The 21,407-nt window shown below is 33.7% G+C and overlaps 1 protein-coding gene and 1 long non-coding RNA gene across 21 annotated transcripts in view; one reads left to right on the top strand and one right to left on the bottom strand.

Annotated features, from left to right (window-relative positions):
• BAZ2B (bromodomain adjacent to zinc finger domain 2B) overlaps positions 1–21,407 on the bottom strand; it is a 367,012-nt gene that overhangs the window by 58,674 nt on the left and 286,931 nt on the right. For 10 of the 20 annotated variants that reach the window (XM_036023418.1, XM_036023403.1, XM_036023409.1 and 7 more), the window contains 7 exons: positions 16,538–16,630; positions 16,361–16,422; positions 12,085–12,150; positions 10,398–10,463; positions 9,079–9,123; positions 8,803–8,835; positions 7,500–7,565 (listed from right to left, as the gene is read on the bottom strand). In XM_036023418.1, the coding sequence (XP_035879311.1) occupies positions 7,500–7,565; positions 8,803–8,835; positions 9,079–9,123; positions 10,398–10,463; positions 12,085–12,150; positions 16,361–16,422; positions 16,538–16,630 (431 nt within the window). The remainder of the gene's footprint in view (positions 1–7,499; positions 7,566–8,802; positions 8,836–9,078; positions 9,124–10,397; positions 10,464–12,084; positions 12,151–16,360; positions 16,423–16,537; positions 16,631–21,407) is intronic. The other 10 variants (XM_028509107.2, XM_036023410.1, XM_036023415.1 and 7 more) reach the window with 2 other exon arrangements.
• On the top strand, positions 2,903–20,835 carry LOC118500097. Its single transcript, XR_004902627.1, has 2 exons — positions 2,903–2,942; positions 20,642–20,835. It is a non-coding gene; the product is annotated as an uncharacterized LOC118500097 (long non-coding RNA).

Here is a 21,407-nt window from a genome sequence, read left to right as displayed (position 1 = left end):
GAGGCTCCCCCAGCAAAGCTAAGCTGTAAACCAGGGTTAGCTGGTGCTAGTGCCAGGCCTGGGGCCACTTAGTGAGAGGTATGAAGTATGCTGAGGTCAGATGCTGCTTGTTTGAGAGATTTTAGGAGAATCTGAAGCATGAGTCAAGACTGGCCACTCCTATGGAAAAGCCACTGGAAATTACTTGGGTGGGCTAAAAATTGGTGGGGCAGAGCCTCAAGGACTCACCAGGATGGGGCAAACAGTATGAGCCAGGTTGATGGAATTTCTAACAGGGAGCATGCCTACTGGCTATGTCAGGTGAAGGCTAAGGAAGGGAACAATGGCCTGTATCAGCACTGGTTTTTGGGAGAAAGCTGCCCCCTCCCAGCTCTCACCCTGATGCTGGACAATTCCATTTTAACCCGTATGCCTCTGGTGCCTTTCAAGGTACTTCCACAGGGCTATAGCTCAGATGAAGGGAGTCCCAGTAAGTCCACGCAGGGGTCCTTTAAATTAAGAGGAACTGCTTGGGACTCCAAAAGCTCTGTCTCATTCAGCCTCAATCCCCACTGATTTTTACAGCCAGATGTCACAGAAACTTCTATTCCTGTCAGTGGACCCTGGGCTTGGATCTAGATGTGGTGTTGAGACACCTCACTCCTCGGGCTGGGGAGGGGGGAGAAACCTCTGCAGGCAAGCTATCCCTCCCAATATTTATCCACCACACATTGGTGTGGGACCAGCCCATTCCTTGTCTCTGCCCTCCTGAGTCTCAGTGTGGCTTCTTCTTTAATTCCTGGTTGTAGGACTTCCATTCACCCGGATTTCCTGTGGTTCTGTGTGATGGTTGTTCTGTAGATTTGTTATACTTTTGATGTGGTTGTGGTAGGAGGCAAGCAAGTACCACATTCACCTACACTGCCATCCTAACTAGAACTGTTCATGAGCCTTTTCTTGACAAATTAAGTTACCATGCTTAATTTTACATCTAATTTCTACAATATATACATATGTATATATTTGTTTATATGTCAAATATTAGGATTTCACAATGGAAGTTCTTGATTTTGCAAGATCAGTTCACAAAAAAATGTGTGACCTATCAGAGATAAGACTTATTAAACCTAGCATAATATAAAATAAATATTAAAATGTATTTTACATTTCTAATATTGGTTAAATATTGGGGCACTAACTTAAGACTGCCTACAAATGACTGTAAAATATATCTCTTGATTATATTTTAGATTGATTATAAATAATTACAAGCAAATTAGTATGCCTCCTACTAATTGAGTTTTGGCCTTCATTCCCTTATACATCCCCCCCACACACAGTTTTATAGATGCAGGAATTCTTGAAATAAATGTTAATTATTGGAACATAAGTCCTTTATAATAAAAAATATTTTCATCATCTTAATTATGGTAATATAATTTTCTGTAACAAAATATTACTAATGTCTTAGTTAAGAAGTAACTTAAATTTCATTTCAAAGTTGAAAGCCTTTTGATAGCAAATATATTAATTTAGAATATCCTAGACAGCTGTGAATACATAGGTAAAAATTTAAAATCACTTTTTTATGTACATAAAAATATTATTTTGGACTCTAAAAGAATAGATGAAATACTTTTAGAAATCTACAGAGTAATAACAAATGTATGAAATAAATTTATTCTGTTTTGGAAATATAAAAGTTTGAAACCAAAACAATGAATGTGGTATAATGACCTGTTATTGTAAAGTTTTATGACTCATTGGATTGCTAAACAGGCCATTTTTAAGAGACCATGTTGCAAAGATGCCTATGATTTTTGCATTTTATGATTCTACTGGGCCTTTTAGGTGCTTGTTCTGAGCATAATTAGAAGAATACATTTCTTTTGACAGCAACTTGTACTTAAAATTTCAAAAACATAAATATAATTTAAGAGACACAGGTTTACCTCAGGGTGCAGGAGAATAAAGGTGTAAATAAGATTAATAATAAAGCCACTTATAGAAGATAAATCTAAAGAATAAAAATGATATTGTTTTATGGTCACATACTGAGTATGAGTAAATCAGGGCAATTTTTTAAAGGGGCCTATTTTAACATTTAAAGTATTATAAATACTATGAAAATTAAGTTTACAAAATGGAAAAAAATTATGAACACGTGACATACATTTATATGCATATACATATTTAATATTCACATGAGGATATATTTATGGATTTTATTTTATTTTTTTATTCTGATTGAGGATACTTTTTTTCATTGCTTCTTTTTTTTTTACTGTTTTGTAAGATTTTATTTATTTTTTTTTAGGGAGGGAAGGGGGGGGGGAGAGAGAGAGAGAGAGAGAGAGAGAGAAACATCAATGTGCGGTTGCTGGGGGTTCTGGCCTGCAACCCAGAATGTACCCTGGCTGGGAATTGAACCTGGGACACTTTGGTTCCCAGCCCCCGCTCAATCCAGTGAGCTATGCCAGCCAGGGCTTTTTTCATTGCTTCTTAAAGAAAGAGAGGAAAGAGGGAAGGAGGAAGTGGGGGAGAGACAGAGAAACACTGATGTGAGAAGAAATATCAACTGGTTGCCTTCTCATATGTGACCTGAACTGGGATGGAAACAGCAACCTGGGTATGTGCCCTGACCAGGAATCAAACCTGAGACCTTCTGGTCAATGGGATGATGCTCCAGACAACTGAGCCATACTGGCCAGGGCATATGTTTACTGATTTTTAGAGAGAGAGAGAGAGAGAGAGAGAGAGAGAGAAACATCGATATGAGAGAGAAAAATCAATGGGTTGCCTTCCGTATGCACCCCAACCAAGGATGGAACCTGCAACTGAGGTATGTGACCTTTTGGTGTGTCGGTCGGATGACACTCTAACCAACTAAGCACCTGGCCCGGGCAAAACACTTATTGTTCATATTTTAATAAAAATTATTTTATTTATATTGCAATTTACAGGTATAAAGTAATATTTAAAAAGAACCAAACCTACCAGTTATCATGTTTTCTTAAAATACACCAAAACATTACATTAAAATATGAACTTAATTTAGATTAAATATCTTTAAGTACTGTATAGAATAATTACTCTTATACAAATATCTCCCATATTAAAATCAAAATTATTAATAACTCCTGAGTAAAATAATTAAAGATTTTAATATTTAAATTAAATTGATAACAATTCTTTAAAGACTCTACTCCCTTATATGACATTTAATAGTTCATATAAAATATTTTTACATTTGTTTTCAAATATAGTTATTCAAGTACAATATACAAGTATGTCATATAAGTACACTTACTATGTTTTCAACTGAATAATAAATTGCTTAAATAAAACTGCCCATATATGTAATTTGCCTTTATCTTTTTATTTTTCACTAAGTAATCATCAGTATAAGATTATAAAATATTCTCATGACTTGAATCACTGGGGAGGGGGATATTATACATTATTTCTGCTTTCACATTTTTTATTAGATGAATTGTGAATTGTTGATTGGATGACTTCTAAAACCTGAACTACCCTCTTCCATTTTATGGTTCTGTTTTCTAAAGTGCTGACATACTCATTCTGTGATAGATGCATGTTTAACAACTTTTTGTAGTTTACTGATCCTTGGAGAGACATACAAAAGACTGTGTTACAATTCCTATGGCTGTTTATTCTGTTAATATGATTAAAGTGATTACAGTTTTAAGTTTTTATAAAAGAAACAGGAGATCTTGAGTTACTTTGTCACATTGCTTAAACCAAACTAGGTTTCCAGTGATTAGTAATGTTAATAATAAGAACAGGTATATTTTATGTTACTTGATTATACTTGGAAATAAACCTGTTTTATTTGAGACTAAGTAAGGACTATTCATTCTCACATTATGTTATGAAAGTAGTTATAAACTACTATGATATACTGATATTTAAAATTAATAAAACAGTAACAAGTAATTTAAATGTCTAAATAATATTACTAATTATAGGCTTATATAAAGAAAACCTATAAAAATTAGATTTTTAAATTAGGGAGCCAATAAAATTTGGAATTATATTTAGTAAAAATTATACTGAATTAATATTAAAAAAAAAGAACAGTGTAATATACACAAAGAAACATAAAAGTAGTGTTTGTGTTACCTTCTTTGATGGATACAGAGAGTTTCTTAGAATAATTTCAGATGTTACAGATCTTTAATTAACAAGGTGAAAGCAACTCATTTTTTAACATCGTGATTCCTTAAACATTACTCATAACTCATGTGCATTTTTGATTATCCTGTTTTTCTTTTTTCACAGTACAATAATTAAGTGTCTAAATGTATTAAGGTTTAGAATCAAGGGTTACACATAGGCCAATTCAGAATTCTGAGCTGATCTTGCTTAAGTATCACTTGGACTTAACTTTACAGTAAAGTCTGTTCTCTTAGTACAGGGAGAAAGATTTATATGATCTGAAGACAAGCCAGAACATATGTTCTTTTAATAGTAGTAACAGAAAAATTATAGATAGGGCTATTAAGAACTAACAGGAGACAGAATATGAAACCAACATATACCCATGATGGACATTAACTAGTTACATCATGTGCATGTTAAGAAATAATAAGGAAAGGAACAAGTATATACAGGAATGCTTTGCTAATATTCATTGAGGTGCAAATGTACATAAATGATTTGGTGAAAGTTTGGATTGTCAGTAAAAACATATGTCTAGCCCTAACTGGTGTGGCTTAGTGGGTTGAGCGTTGTCCTGCAAACTAAAAGGTTGCAGGTCCCTGGTCAGCGCACATGCCTGGGTTGTGGGCCAGGTCCCCAGGTGCGGGTGGACAAGAGGGTGATCAATGTTTCTCTCACACATCAATGTTTCTCTCTCTCTTTCTCCCTACCTTCCCCTCTCTCTAAAAACAAATAAAAAATATTTTTAAAAAGTATATCTAATTACTGCTTAACTATTTATACCATAAAGTTTTCTCTCTCTGATAAGCATCTTTAATATTATTTTGTTTTAAACATAGTATTTAATTTAATGCTGTGCATACTAGTAGTTTAAACATTATTTAAATATTTAGTTGATGACAGATGTATAGATATCATTCATTTAACAGATGAGCACAATTTAAGTTGAGAAAAACTGGTAAATTATCTAACCCAGTTCATGGGTCTATAGTTAGCAGAATATAGCAACTTTTTAAGAACTCAGTTTTACTTATGGGATTCTCTCCAACATTCTGATAAAAGATTATTTATGATATATACTGTTACACTGTTTTTTAAAAACAACAGTTCTATGAATGTTAAACTAAAAAAAATCTAGAGTAAAATGATTTCATTATTATTTAATTTTTATTGTATTTTTTCCATTACCATTTAGTCCCCTTACATCCCCTCCCCGCAGCAATCACCACAGTGTTGTCCATGTCCACGAGTCCTTTTTCCTTTCTGCTTAATCCCTCCACACTCCCTAACCTCCACATCCCCCACTAGCTGTCATCCTACTCTCTATCTATGAGTCTGTCCTGATTTTCCTTGTTAGTTCAGTTTGTTCATCAGATTTCACATGAATGAAATCATACAGTATTTGTCTTTTTCTGACTGGCTTATTTCACTTAGCATAATTTTCTCCAGGTCTATCCATGCTGTTGCAAAGGGTAAAAACTCTCTTCTTTTTTACTGTGCCCAGGAGAGGCCAAGCTGCAAACCAAGGCTGGTGTGGCTAGTGCCAGGCCTGGGGCTACAGAGCAAGAATTGTAAAGCATGGGCATGTCAAGGCCAGATGCCATTTGTTTTGAGAGAGTTTAGGAAAGTGTAAAGCCTGATCCTAGATAGTCCAGTTGTACAGAAACGTCACTAGATCAGCTTGGATGAGCCCTCAGGTTGGTGGGGCAGGGTCTCAAGGAATCACCAGGGCAGGTGAACAGTGATAGCCAGGTTGATGAAAATTCAGATATGTTGTCTGCCTGCCAGGTCTATGGGTGAGGGAAGAGGGTCTCAGAAAAAGAACAATGGGCTCTCCCAGCACTTCTGTCTAGGAGAAAGCTGCCCCTCCAGCTTTTGTCCTGATGCCAGACAGTCCAGTTCCTCCCATAAGTCCCTGGAGCTTTTTGAGCTGCTGCCCCAGCACTGGAGCTTAGAAGGAACATGTCCACAGGTCCTTTAAGAGGACCTCCTAGGACTCCAGGAGCCCTCCATGTCACTTAGCCACAATCCCCACTGGTTTTTACATTCAGAAGTTATGGGGACTTCTTTTCCCAGCATTGTAGCCCTGGGCTCGGGGCCTAGCGTGGGGGGCCAGGGGACCTGATGTTGGGTTGGGACTCCCTGCTTTTCAGGGAGGATCTGCAAAGCTGAGATATCCCTTCCAATTTTTATCGGTCACACATTGGTGTGGTATTGGTCCATTCAATGTCCCTGCCCCTCCTACCAGTCTCAGTGTGGCTTCTTCTTTGTACCCTTAGTTGTTAACTTGTGTTCAGCTAGATTTCAGACAGACGGTTGTTCTGTAGTTTAGTTGTAAATGTTGATACAGTTGTGGGAGGGTGTGAGCACCACATTTACCTATGCCTCCATTTTGACCAGAAGCCCCTTATCAATTCTAACTTACTAAATGCTTAGATCACTTGATAATCTTACAATCCTAGAAGCAGCTATCATTATCTCAAGGTTAAAAAAGAAACAGCCTGCTCTAGCCAGGTGGCTCAGTTGGTTGGAGCATGGTCCCATGCACCAAAAGGCTGGGGGTTCGATCCTCAGTCAGGGTACATATATGGGACACAACCGATCAATGTCTCATTCTCTCTTTTCTTCCCTCCCTCCCTTCTTCCTTTAAATCAATAAAAATATCCTTGGGTATGGATTAAAAATAATGAAATGAAATGGCCTGCAAAGGTAAAGAAAGTTGGTTCAGGTCCAAGATGGGAATCTGGGTCTTTTAAACTGTAAAACTCTAGTTATAATAAGCAATTGTTTTAATGCAGAACATATTCCTTTGTAACATAGCTTTTAACCTTTAACTGATTTGTATTATATTCCAAATGAGCTCATTTTGACTTATTTCAATAATTCTCTGTTAAAACTCTATTTTAAGGAAAGCACTTAGGTCTACTTTTACCTGTAGGACACCCACAATAATTCAGAGGGCAGAAGTCCATAGCTGGACTGACTAACATTTTAATGACAACACACAAGACTTGTGTAGGCATGTTGTCATATTAGTTTTGTGAAACTCTGATTACAGTGATAAATAGCTATTTTTATTTGAATGAATGGCGTTCTCTCCATTAAAACATGATGAATAAAATCTCAGTACAGAAAATTGACACATACACTGGATTCCTCCTTGTATGCTTTTATGTTCTCATACTTGATTACTATCTCTCTAACCTTTGGTTTGTTTATGAAAGCCAATAAATTCGGACAAACCCATACTCTGAACTTTCATATTCAGAAGAGCCAATGCTTTTAGAAAAAATATTAATTTATGACATGGCAATATTTTCACAGAAACTTATACTTACTTCTGCTTTCTTACGAGCTTCCATAGCTTTCATAAGCATCATATGTTGTCGCCTTCTCTCTCGTTCCTATTAGGCCAGATAAAAATAGGAAAATAACTCAGCTATTATTAATTTTCATAGTCTGATTTTCAAATAAAAAAAAAAACAAAACAGAACAAAAAACTCCATATAGCATGTTTAGCATTTATAGACAAGTCACAGTAAATACTAAATATATGACAAGAATGGCCAGTCTGTGCATGTTTTAGTTCAGGTTTAGAAAGCAAATACAAGAACAATCAAAAGCAAAAAGATAAAAGCAATGAACATGGAGACAGTGTAAACAGAAGCATACAAGATTTACTCATGGTCAGTTGTGATGCTCCTTCAAAAGCTGGCAGAACAAAAAGCATAATGGTTGGCTGGAACAGGTCAGTTACCTTACATCTGCTATTAGAAAAACCACAAATATGTACTGTAGCCAATTAAACTAAAGGTAGTGTTGTTTGTAAATTTTTAGATCAGGCAGAAATTGATTTTATAATCACTTTAACTTCATGATTTTAGAATAATTTTTATTTCAACTACACTATCGTTTTGTAAATCCAATATGTCACCAATAAATTAAAATTTTTAAAAAGTTTTTATGTCAATTTAAACTAGTCGTGGTTAATACACCAACACCAATGAAATGGGAAACTCCTATTTACTGATGTCTGCCACTTGATGCACTATTTAAAGCTACAAAAGCTGCACCATGGGCTAGTAAGTGGAATCTAAAGGGCACAGTATAAAAATAAGGTAAGCACCAGCTTATTTTGATAATCTCATTGTCTTAAAGGTAAAAAATATCAGTGATAAGATTTAATCAATTTTTAGTCTACACATGTGATCCCCTAAAGGGATATTTCTAAAATTAATTCTGAAATTTGTCTATTAAACCAGAATATATTTCATATTCTCTCATCAACCTAACTCAAAATTCCCATCATATTCAATGGCAGTTTTGTGTGTAGAATGATGGGAGAATATGGGTCATAATTGTCTCAAATTGTATAGGAATCTAACTTTCACTGTGACATCAGTAATGTAATTTTTAGACAGCAGCCTTATATAAGGCCTGCACAATTCGATGAAGAATCTTGGAAATGTACCGTACTTCTTTGTAGACAGACAAGCAGATGTATGCAATGCACTGTGCTGTAAAGCCATGCAGCAGTATGTAATATGACAGCAGCCAGTGCTACACTTTATGCATTGCTATGACAACCATATATCACAACCAAATCACAATGCGGTGTTAGATGTACAAAAATAAACATACCCATACCATATCTAGTCTATGCCTCTCCAACTCCTGGTAGAAAGAGTTGGCACAACATTATGAAACAGAAATCACAGAGTCACGAAACCAATTTTTAACCCCCCAAAAGACACCAATACCAAAGCAAGGCAATAAACTGTAAGATGAAGGAAAAACTTAGGCAGGAATTATATTGGAACTATTTAAGAAATTTCATTGAAGATTTTGTCCAAAATTGATTCAATAAAAATTATACAATGTACATTGCAATGTTTGTGTAACTGTATGTATACAGACCTGATGCTTCAGAAGAACAGCTTGCTGTCTTCTCATTTCTTTCTCCTTAAAGATAAGAAACTTTTAATATACAATTGAGGGAAGATTAAGAACATGTTACAAGTATTAAAAATTCCTTTTCTGAGATTCTGTAGTCTTCCATTTGATTGAAACATACAAAATCGCAAATATCCAATCATTTTTTAATTATAAAATGACAATTTCATGTGGTGACATAAAAACTGTATGACAACAGCAAAGACTTTCATTCAGTAGCTGTTTAAACTTTAAATTCAGTGACCTAATAGCGCACTTCAATGGCACATTCATTGAACGGACTAAGTGATGAGAACTCTCTAAACTCTGAATATAAGTTCCAAAATACATTCCACACCTCACAGCAGCTACATCATTTCTATAGACTGTATATTAGTGAGCGTGACAAGAGACAATGGGGTCAGTTTGAGATTTTCATGCCCACCTATGATTCAGGGAACCATCCTGAGGGGATGTTACTTAAATAAACAATTCTATGAATGTCACCAATTTAAATAGTTTTATAAAGGTAAGGTATGAATAAGAATAATGTTAAGGACAGCCATGAAAGGGGGTAGAAATCTAAGAAAAAAGTTGGAGAGGCTATGTGGAAAAGTAGCAGTTCCCTGGCTTTATAAGAGAGAGTGTAGTGGCTATTACCAGAACCATAGGATCACTCAGCTATTCTGTTTCAGTAATCAATTATTTTAAAAAAAAAAGTGGAAGGTAAGGAGTAGAATATGTATGGTACACGTGTCAAAGTCTCTAATACTTCATGCCAGAAAATCAAAACACACCCAAACACGTGAAGTTACAATAGTTAATAGTGGCTAATTTTATTATTGTAAACAATAGTTGATAAAGTTAGGTTTCCGTTTCTATAGCCTTTTCATTTTTAATCGTTAAAAAAGGACATTAACAGAGAAAATTATAATCTAAGGAGCGAATCAGATTTTGGACACAATTTTAAACAAACATAAATGACACAAAATAGCTTTAGAGAGATCATTCTTATCTAGCAAAAGTATACACAGGTATTATGCAATAGCTTGCATATCTGATTTGATTCTGCTATTTAAGGAGCTCAAATCATCACATAAGACGTGTATAATGAAATAAAAATACATGAACATACACTATACATACCATAAAAGCACACATTATACACATGTATCTGTGCTAAACACTTTTATAGTCATTTTGAGGAGAGCTATTTTTTTGTTGTTGTTGTATAACTGATACTGGTATAACAGCATAGTTTTTATTTTTGAAAAACAAAAACTCTCATTCTCATCTAAACTAACCTTTATTCGTTTTTCAGCCTCCAATAATTTGGCATTTGCCGCTTCTTCCTTCTTTTTCTTTTTCGCCTATGCATGCAAAACAGGTCTCAAAGTCATGCAACAGCATCACAACATCAAAATAATCTCAGACTTGAAAATGGAGCTACATGCCTCACAAGGCACAAAACAATATGCAACATGTATGTAGACAATAACGGATTTCCCACAGTTGACATATTTACAATACTAATGTTATTTATAATATATACGCATTAAGATATACAAAAAGTTCTTAAATTCGTAAGAGTCTGTCAGCTTTTCTTATCTTTTTTCTTATTCTGTTAACAGTCTAAAATGAATGTCTGTTCTGTTGCTTTAAAATTTAATCCCAGGAAAAATGATTCTGTCACTTACCTTTTCTTATTTTTAAAAGTGAAACATGATCACAATAAAAATTAAGAAAACATGACAGATTTTAACTGATAAAGGTGACTTAAAAATAATTAGTCATTAGAAAATTTGCACATATGCACTTTATTTAAAATTTCTTTTTTAATACTTGAAATCTGAGTTAAAGAAAGCCATTACTCAGTATCCTTTAAATGAAACATAGTAAATCTGATTTTCCCTAGCTGTACATTGAGGTTAAATTCAATTTTTTTTTAATAGAATGGAAATGCAATTTTTCGTGAAGCACATTTTGAATACCAAGATCATGCTATCAAATTTGAGCTTCAAAATCTTGAACATGAACTACTTAGTAGTTATTCTCAATATACTTTAAGATAGGAATACTTTCTATTGGAAGGGTTTAAATCAATGTGAAATAGGAAAGAGAAATATGTACCTATTTCTAGAAGGAAAAGCCTGTGACATGGAAAACTATCCAGACACCTCAGGGAATAAATTGTTCTATATAGCAACAGTTTCCTGACAAGGTGAGAGATTAATAACTTTATATATTAAAAGTTTAATTTCATTATTTTGGATGGAAATAATTTTGAGATGTGCTTGCTTAATTAGAGTACACTAAATATTTGGATTTTTCTTGCTGACTTTGGGCAATTATTCTAAACATCAGTTATTATATGCACAGTTTGATAGAGTAATGCTTTTCAACTATTAAATTGTTGACAATTGCTTGCTCTTCAACTAAAAAGGTTACAGACTGCTACTAGGCTTTTAAATTCTTAGGTATTGCTGGGTGGAGATTTTCTATTTTCTCCTTTGCTGCTGTCTTTTAGCTATGACTTTTGCTGATGCCAAATATGTTCTCTAGCCCTATCACTTTGTAGGGAAGAGGATATATTAGAAGCCAGAAAACCAAGCTGGTTAAACATTTAAAATCTACTGTTGTAATGTTTCATTTCTGAATTAAAAGAAAACATCTGACTATAAGTCCTCATGACTTTTCTAAAAGTAAAGAACATGAGTTTTAGCACATAGTCTTTATAATAACCATATTGTCTTTTCAGAAGTTTCCTTTTTCTATTTTCTCTTTTGTCTGATTTCCTTGATTTGCATTGCTAGGATAAAATGAGCTTGCTAAATAAGGTTCAGAGTAGGTCTTACTACATATACTATGTTTAAAGAGAATTTCTGATGGACATATTAATGTATATAAGAGAACAGGCATGTAAACTTTTTATTTTTGCAGACTTTAAACTATATAACTATATTACTTTATATTGAAATTTAAGAATTCTACCTCCAGAATTTGCTGGGCTCGAAGTTCTTTCTCCATTCTGATTTGTTGTATTCTCTTAATTTTTTCCTGTAGGAAAAATTATGATAGAGATAATAAACAAAATATCTAGATGAAAAGTATTTAAGTAGAATCAAATAGTTTATGATATAAGAATTACCAAAGGTTCCTATGGTGATAATATTTAATTATTTAGTTTAACATTATATATATGTTCATGTCAAATTAATGTGATTCTATAAAATTTTCAAAACAACTTATAAAATACAAGTGCTAAATAAGTATACACAAACTAGGTAAACCAAGCTGATTTACTGATTTAACTCATTTAACCTGTAGATCTTTATAAACAGTTGCAATTACAAATAATACTTAATTTGAAATAAATATAGGACAGAATGGTAGAAAAATGGTGTATCAGAAAACCTCTGCTAGTTCTGTGTGTTACTCTCATTTATCACATGGTCTCAAGCAAACAACTTCTCTTGTACGAGATAAGGACGGTTGCTTGCTCTTTCTCAGTGTGTCATAATTTAAAATGCTTTAACAAAGGATATGATGCCACACAATTGTGATACATTGTTATTAACAACAATTTCCATAGCATACTTTTTTATTTAACATGGTGAATGCCATGATAGCATCATCGCTTTTAACTATTACAATTAGCCAAATTCAGAAATAATCTGTAACATTATTTTAAATGGATTAATTACAATTGTATATTCTTTTTGTTTGTTTGTATTTTGTTTTTTTTTTAAATATTTTATTTATTTTATTTTTAGAGAGGGAGATAGAGAGAGAGAGAGAGAGAAACATCAATGTGCGGTTGCTGGGGGTTATGGCCTGCAACCCAGGAATGTACCCTGGCTGGGAATCGAACCTGGGACACTTTGGTTCCCAGCCCGTGCTCAATCCACTGAGCTATGCCAGCCAGGGGTTACAATTGTATATTCTAAAGAAAGATTCATATGAAATAATTGGTAGCTAGACTGTCTAAATTTAATGTATCAGTTATTGGTTTAGAATTTAGTGATCACTAAAATTTTCAGAACTTTACATTTTGAATAGAAAAAATTATCTCATATGCTATAAGCATATCATTAACAATTTCATATTCATAAACCCCTTTGAAGATCCCAAATTGGCACTGATGAGAATATAGGTTTTAAAAAATCATCCAAATTTTCCTACTTGTGAATTGCATTTGTCCTAGGATTTCCAGAGCCAATACATTTTATATTGCTGTACATTACAATACCTGTTCCAATTTTCAGATGCTAGTTTACCTCTTGAAGCTATACTTAAACTTGCTTTTAAACATTTCTTTTTTGCACAATGATGTTACTGATTCACTATAAGGGTCTGCCACAGGATAATAAGACTTCGGGAATTACTGTTTGATAGTAGAAAACTGATTACATTCTACAATTTTGCTGCTGGCAACCCTACCTTGGTTTTGAATATTAATTATAGCTTGCTAATAATAAAAACCCAAGTATATCTTTTGTTTCATTTCCAAGTTGTAGACAAGGTTGTCCTTTATCCGTATTTGAGTTATTTGTTTAGATTAGAACCTGAGACATTTAATTTTCCTGCTTTTGTCAATCACTGGGTCATAAACGAGGTATGTTCCCATGACAGCAGAAGTCATCTGTTGTTCTCCTATGTACAGAGATAGGGCTAGAGTCCTGGGCTGAGCACAATCAGTCTAGAGCTTCATCTTAACTGTTCAAGTTGTTTATATATGTGTATGTATGTACATATATTTGGTATTGCTGTTACTAGCATTAGCAGAGAAAGCATTATTTTCATAAATTATTATCATAATTGAGTACTGAACCACTGAACTGGGCACTTTACATAAAATATCTTTTGATCATGAAAAACCACATAGGAGTTGCAATTATCTTCTTTTTACCTAAGAAAAAAATGGAAGTTCCTAGAGAGTAAATATTTTGCCTAAACTGAAATATAAGTACTGAGTTGGGGTCAGATTCCAGTGCCTCTGTCCTTCTGCTTCATAATACTGTACTTCTTCTGAAAGCTTCCAGAAAACTACCTTGAGGACTGTCCAGTGATATTTTTGGCCTACTAGGTGGAAAAAATGACCCGGAGGATGAGAAGCACATGCCATCATTTTATTCCAGATCTAATGCTGACTTTAAAATAGGCAATATGTAATTCACTATGTAAGTAAACCTATGCTATACTTTGATTCACTTTGTTAGCAATAAGGAGTAAGTCAGATTGTATTCTGAAACTGGCCTCATATAAATATCTTGATGAGCATCTAAGATCAGCTCATTTGTATTAACGTTTATGGAAACTGGGACCTCTGTGTTTTTGGTGAGCAGCAAAAACCATGTTTACTTGGGTTGTAGCCATTTCAAGACTTTAGGATTATATACAAAGCTGGATTTAAAGTGCTGATGGGATTTGACAGGTCTCTAACCATTAGGATAAGATATTAAAATATAACAGAAACACTAATATTTAACTTTAAAATGAGATATAAACTTATGAGTGCATATATATTTAATATGTATGCTTTAATAAAGGCACTCATTAGATTACATATTTTAAAGATAAACTTACAATATCCTTAGCAAGAGCAATCAACAAACTGAGGAAGGAATTCACATTTACACCTGACTACTTTACACTGCAGTAGAAGAATGAACCACACCATTTGGTGTTTTATATTTGTCTTTAAAAAAGTGAGCATTTGCTTTGTGCCAGGGACTATATACTGGTAGGCACTTTACACTATTTCATCTGATCTTCAGATAATGCAGTTATGTTTCTTTTTTTTTTTAATATGGAGGAAATAGAGACTTAGAGGTTAAGTAATTTATCTAAGGTCTCACAATTCTTGAGTAGCACAGCCCATATTCAACTCTAGGCTGCCTGACTACAAACTCTAAATTCTGAATCTTAATTCTTTAGCAACTTTCTCTAATCATACTTCTTTATATCAATACTGGAAGGAACCTTAGAGATAACTACATCAAATCCAACCCAAGCCATTTATTTATCAGCTATTTATACGATAACACAATTGACTTCATTTCATATTCAAAAAAACTACTTGCTGTTTAAAATTTTTTAAAGAACAGTATTTTCCCCAATTTCCTTTCTGTTTTAATGATTATGTGACTATGTGGGAGATGGGAGAGCAGTTCACATATTCCTGCCTTGAATGAAGTTGAGTATCTTATTCTGTAATGCTTTTCCTATTCAGATTTAAAAGTTACTTCATTTACCGGTATTTATTTTTAAAACTACATAACAGAAGGATATTATACATCAATAGCAGAATGCTACATATCCTGAAATAATGCTTTCTTCATTTTTGTTGAAGTAGTAATTTATAATTCAATTTTTAACTCAGAGCATTCAGAAGCAATGGGTGCAAATTTTATTCTATATAACTTGAATTTAATTTGTTACTAGTATTTTACATATTTTAGAACAGCTTTTGTTACTGAAATTTTTATTCACTGAAACATTTAAGTATTATCCTTCATTACTCATACATTAATTTTTAAAATAATTTTATTTATTTATTTTTAGAGAGGGGAAGGGAGAGGAAAAGGGAGGGAGAGAAACATCAGTGTGTGGTTGCCTCTTGAGTACCCCCTACTGGAGACCTGGCCTGCAACCCAGGCATGTGCCCTAACTAGGAACTGAACCAGCAACACTCTGAGCCACACCTGCCTGGGCTGATACATTAATTTTAAAAGTTTGGTAGTTGTTCAAGATGGCAACTTACATTCAAATTCTATTGGGATATTAAAAGTACTTACACAAATTTATGTTTGGTAATCCTTTCTTAAAGACTACTTGGAAGTAAGAGATGTGGGTTTAAAAATAAGGTGAGTTTTAACTAACGGAAAATAAAAACTTTCTAAATAAGATATATAACATTAATATGAAATAGTTATTTCAGAAATCAAAATGAAACTAATGTATTACATATACAAATAGATTCCTAAAATAACACCTGTGTTGTTGTTGTTGTTTTTTTAAAATATTTTATTTATTTATTTTTAGAGATAGGAAGGGAGGGAGAAAGAGAGAGAGAGAAACATCAATGTGTGGTTGTTTCTCATGTGGCCCCCACTGGGGACCTGGCCCGCAACCCAGGCATGTGTCCTGACTGGGAATTGAACCTGCGATGCTTTGGTTTGCAGCCCGCATTCAACCCACTGAGCTAGGTTACACCAGCCAGGGCAACACCTGTGTTTTAAAAATCAATTCCAGTGTATAAACTTACCTGTTGTTTCATAATCTTTATCTGTTCTTTTTGCTTTCGCTTCTCCTCAGCAGCCATTATTGCTATGATGAAAAACCAAAGCACAGATATCATCAGAAGAGGAATAAAGAAGAGAAGCCTTTTATAATTTGCCTATTACTTACTCTTTAAGTCTATGTCATCATTGAAACCACCCACCTTGTTGTTTTTTAGCTTCTTTGGCAACCCGAGCCTGTTCCTGCTTTTGCAGTTTTCTCAAAAGCTTTATTTGTGCTGCTTGCCTGGCTATTTCTGAAAAACACAAAATTTCAAAGAACATCATTAACAACTTTATACAACTGCCAATCTAAAAACCACCTAAAAACTCTGTGAAACTGATATCATCATGAAGGACATAATTTTCAAGAAAATTGCCTAAGGTCAGATACCAAGTAGGAGAATAGTGTGGCAGAAAATGTCATGTTCATTTCCCCCAGAAATTACCAATCTATTTCATCAAATATGATCCCATACACTGAACTACCCAAAAATGATGCCTCTCTTCATTCTCATCACAGACAACAATCTAAGCACATTTTTTCACATTTCATGTAATTGCCACTTAATAGGAAAGTAGCTGCTAATGTGCCAAAAACGTGAGTTAGCTGTTCCATCATAAAAACAAAATGGCCCTGGCTTGTGTGGCTCAGTTTGTTAGAGCATTGCCTTGCACGCCAAAAGGTCACAGGTTCGATTCCTGGTCAAGGCACAGGCCTAGGTTGCAGGTTCAATCCTCAGCTGGGGTGCATTCAAGAGGCACCCGATTAAAGTTTCTCTCTCACATTGATGTTTCTCTCTCACATTGATGTTTCTCTTTCTCTCTTTCCCTCTCATGGGAATACCAATATAAAGCCATCCCAAACTTAATACTTTAATCAGCTATAGAAACGGTAAAGTTTCTAAATCCAGGGAAATTTTCATTTATGAAAGAGAGTGACTAAATGTCCCAGATAAAAAGAGCCAGGGCCATTTTTATCTGTAAAGGACAATTTTTCTTTCATAATTTTAAGGACAAATGTACGACTGGAATAGACTGATATAATTAATGATCCCAGTTCCTGATTGCTCCCTATATCCATGTCATTTGCCATATGACTTTGAAGCTTCTCTTAACAAGACATGGAATATATTTTCTTGCCCCTTGATCCTGAGTTCAGCCAAGTGATCTTCTCTGGCCAATAGGATGTTAGCAATTGTGATACAAGAGAAGTTTGCAAAGTGAACTTGTATTTTTTCTAGTGTTAGTCCTGTGACTTGCCCTTTACTACGAGGACACGTTTGGCCTGGGCTGCTGGGGGTTGCTCAAGGAGCCAGTGGACTCCCCACATGTGAACAAGAACAGCCATGATCAGCAGTGCTGCCTAACTCACCTCCATGTGATTCCATCTGCACAAGCAAGTAATGCTTAGTATTGTACACTGATGAGGCTTTGTGGTGGTTGTTTCCCAGCATTATTGTGGCAACAAGTAACATGCAAAAAACATGTAATATCATGCTTTCTCTGCTAGCAAAGTTGGTCAGAATACCTCTAACTATAAAAATGGTATATCATGATACCACTTAACATTTCAGAAAACACCACTTTACATTAGACACTGTTTTAAACTATGTAGCAAATAAAGTTTTAAGAAATTTATACATTATATTCATCAATAATGAATATGATTGGGATAACACCTGAATTACTTGAGCTCTATTAATAATTTCTACCACTTATTGAACATTGTATAAAATTTACATAATCTTGCTTAATCTTCATAACACCTTTATAAGACAGGTAACATTACATCCAGTTTACAAAAGAAATAACTAAGGCTTAAGGAAGTTAAATAGCAAAGTCAAGATATAAACCCAAGTTTTCCTGACTCCATAGTCTATATGCTACTACTTCTAAAAAGCTTTAAGAAAATCGGAACACCTTAAGATTTTGGATAAGAACTTAACTCTCTGTCCTTATGACGACTGAGGTGAAGGTGGTTACTATGGCTGATTTTCTATCGTCAAGACTTAAAAGAAAGAGGAGGGGAATGCAGAGTCTAATTTTATCTAGTACACTACCAGTGTTAATGAAAGATGAAAAGGAAACTGATGCTAAAGAGGAGCTTCAATCTAACAATGGTCATCATTAGGGGACTATACGCAGCATCAAAAATTTCTGAGCTACATAAAAAGGATCTCCTGTTCACTGAATACTCTGGGAAATAAAAATCGATAAAATGACCCACAGTCAGCGAACTCTGAAAACAATACACATCAGGAACTGTTCTCATCTCTGATAGTACCACGTAAATATTTAACATTCAAGAACTGAAAGTTTTTACTGAATTAGATTATAACTCAGTAAAGACCTAAATATGTCTTAAAATGTAAGACGTATTAAGTATACTATAATACATACAGGTATATATTTGTGTATGAATGTATCAGTTAATTTTAAACCCCACACAAGTACACAGTAATTTTTATTTTTAAACCCCTAGGACAGAAAAACATTAAAAAATAGAACTCAATCTTTTCACTTTAGCAAGGAAGATAAAAATGATACAATTTTGATTAATTGAAAAATTAGGTACCTTAAATTTTATATTACGAACAACAGAAAATGTGAAGTGAAAAAATGTTAAAAAATTAGGGACATAATGGAGTAAGAATGAATAAGAAACATACAAAAATAAATCAAGCTCTAAAGAATAAACTGTTCCAATCTTATAAGAAACCTAGAAAAATTCACTCAGCTCTGAGAAATCAACTGCTCCCATATTTTCTCATTTATTTGGTTTATTGTTACTGAAAATATTATCTATTATACCCATCTTTTGAAATATTAATTGAAAAATACCTTTTATGGTGGAAGAAATTATTTGTGTGCTTAGATTTTAAAGATAAAAGTTTATTTTCACACAGAAGTAGGTATTTTGAGTATAACACATTTCTGATTCTAAGACGTATTTTTAGACACATCTAAAATCTGCATATGTCTGATTTGCATAATCAAACTGCATCAGACTCTTATCTGTAATCTCAGAGTGTTCTGCTGTCACAATCCTTGAATAAAGGTTCAAAGTTTACATTTATTTTACTGTCCTGAACCTCAAATTAAGTCCAGTTTTTCAGTCTAGTTGAATCCTAGCAACATAATGCTACAAAACAGAAACATGTAGAATCTCCTCAGTTTAACTCCCCAAAGCTGTTAGTGTATAAATAAAAGGTGGTAACGTGATTCATTCCTATGCTCTTTTCTGACCAAGGGGGAAAAAAAGCATGCATATTATACCCCATATACTCATAAATATTAGTAATAATTATTCATTTACTGTTTTATATAAATGTTGAGAAAGAATACATATACACATATATACATAATAAGGTCAAAGGTAATCAAACTAGCAAAATGCAACATAATACAATAGAGGGGAACTACGTAACAGAATACAAACCAATTTGAAATCTAGGGGAGAAAAATCATTGGGTAAAAGATTATAAATAATTAACTTCTACTAAAATAACTAAATAACATTTAGTTAATTTTGCAAATATAAAGTTGCCATTTTGGACACTAAGTATTAATATTTGTATCAGACATGAAAAACATGCATGAAGAACCCATGTTTGGGGTATCGGTTAATATCAAACTTTCTTATGCAAACAATACACATTCCCTACTATTATACATTCTTCAGAAGAATCAGTGGCTTTTTGGCAATATTAACTTTAAAAACTCATCATGTATTGCTATATCTATTAATTATTGTAAAACTTAAAAAAAACCCTTCACTAGTATCTGTTCAAAGGAGATAAAATTCTTTATAGAAACCACACAAAATAACATAAGTATTTAACATACTAAGGCAGAGAAAAACTTATATAGGACATTAAGTTATATGCTAGCCAGTTTACTTGCATATCATTGTTAGAAGTGTAAAATGGTACCTTTTCAGAGGCAGTATTTGCCTGTTATTTACTAAGACTGAAAATGCACATATCCTTTGATTCAGAGATTCTGTCTGTAGGATTTTATAGTAAAGACAGCTATACCTATAGAAGGATATGAAGATATGTGTAATATATGTATTGTAGCGCTGTTTGTGATAGCAAAGATCAGAAAACAGCCTACAGAGTCATCAAAGAGAGATTGATCGAATGAAGTACGATAAAGCAATATGTGGGTATCTCTTACTACTTACTATTTAGTCGTTAAAAGCATAAAGTTGATTTACAAATGTTGATAGGGAAGGACGTTCAGGAAAAATTATATGGGAAAAGGGTCTGGCAGAAGTCACGCCTGCTTGAGTGTGGCTGGTAGGGGAATGATATTGGTGTAATAATTTATAGTTTTAATTTGAACATTTCACCTAAAATGTCATATGGTGTGCTTGAGTGTGATATTGTTATGTAACAGAATTACACGCTTATAATTTGGTAATAAAAGGGGCATTATTTGTGCAAGACCCTGTATATTGATATATATTCAGACAACCTTAAGAGGCTTCACATTTGTAACTTTTATAACTCAAACTCCTAGAAGCACTATTTTATTATGGTCAACATTCTCTGTGTGAGACATAACGAAAATTTCACGTTGAAAATTCACGTATAATTTTAAATTACAAATACATTTGAGGTTAATATGAACACTTTGTGCTTGATAAAGTGATAATTTTTTGTTGATCCTGAAATGATCACATTTCCATTTAAATCTATTAGCCGGGCATTTTGAAAATATATATAATATATCCAAACTACAGCGGAACCCAAACTAAAAGAAATTTCCAGAAGCACACTGGAAGGTTGTGCTTCCTTAACACAGAAGGTTGGCACAACCTTAAGGTGTATGCCAAGCGCTGGTTGATTCCTTTCTGTGTGAGTCTTAAAAATGTTTTGCCCACATTTGTGATTCTAAACACACAAAGTGGGATGTGTTTATAAGTGTGGCTCTTGAATGGAGCTTATCTAATCAAAGAACTCCAGTTACCAGTGGGACTCCTTATTTCCTCATTTTTATTAACACAAATACCTACATTTTAGAAAT

Source organism: Phyllostomus discolor, chromosome 4 (assembly GCF_004126475.2).
Source record: "Phyllostomus discolor isolate MPI-MPIP mPhyDis1 chromosome 4, mPhyDis1.pri.v3, whole genome shotgun sequence".
Taxonomy (NCBI): Eukaryota; Metazoa; Chordata; class Mammalia; order Chiroptera; family Phyllostomidae; genus Phyllostomus; species Phyllostomus discolor.
This window is presented reverse-complemented; position numbering and strand designations above follow the sequence as displayed.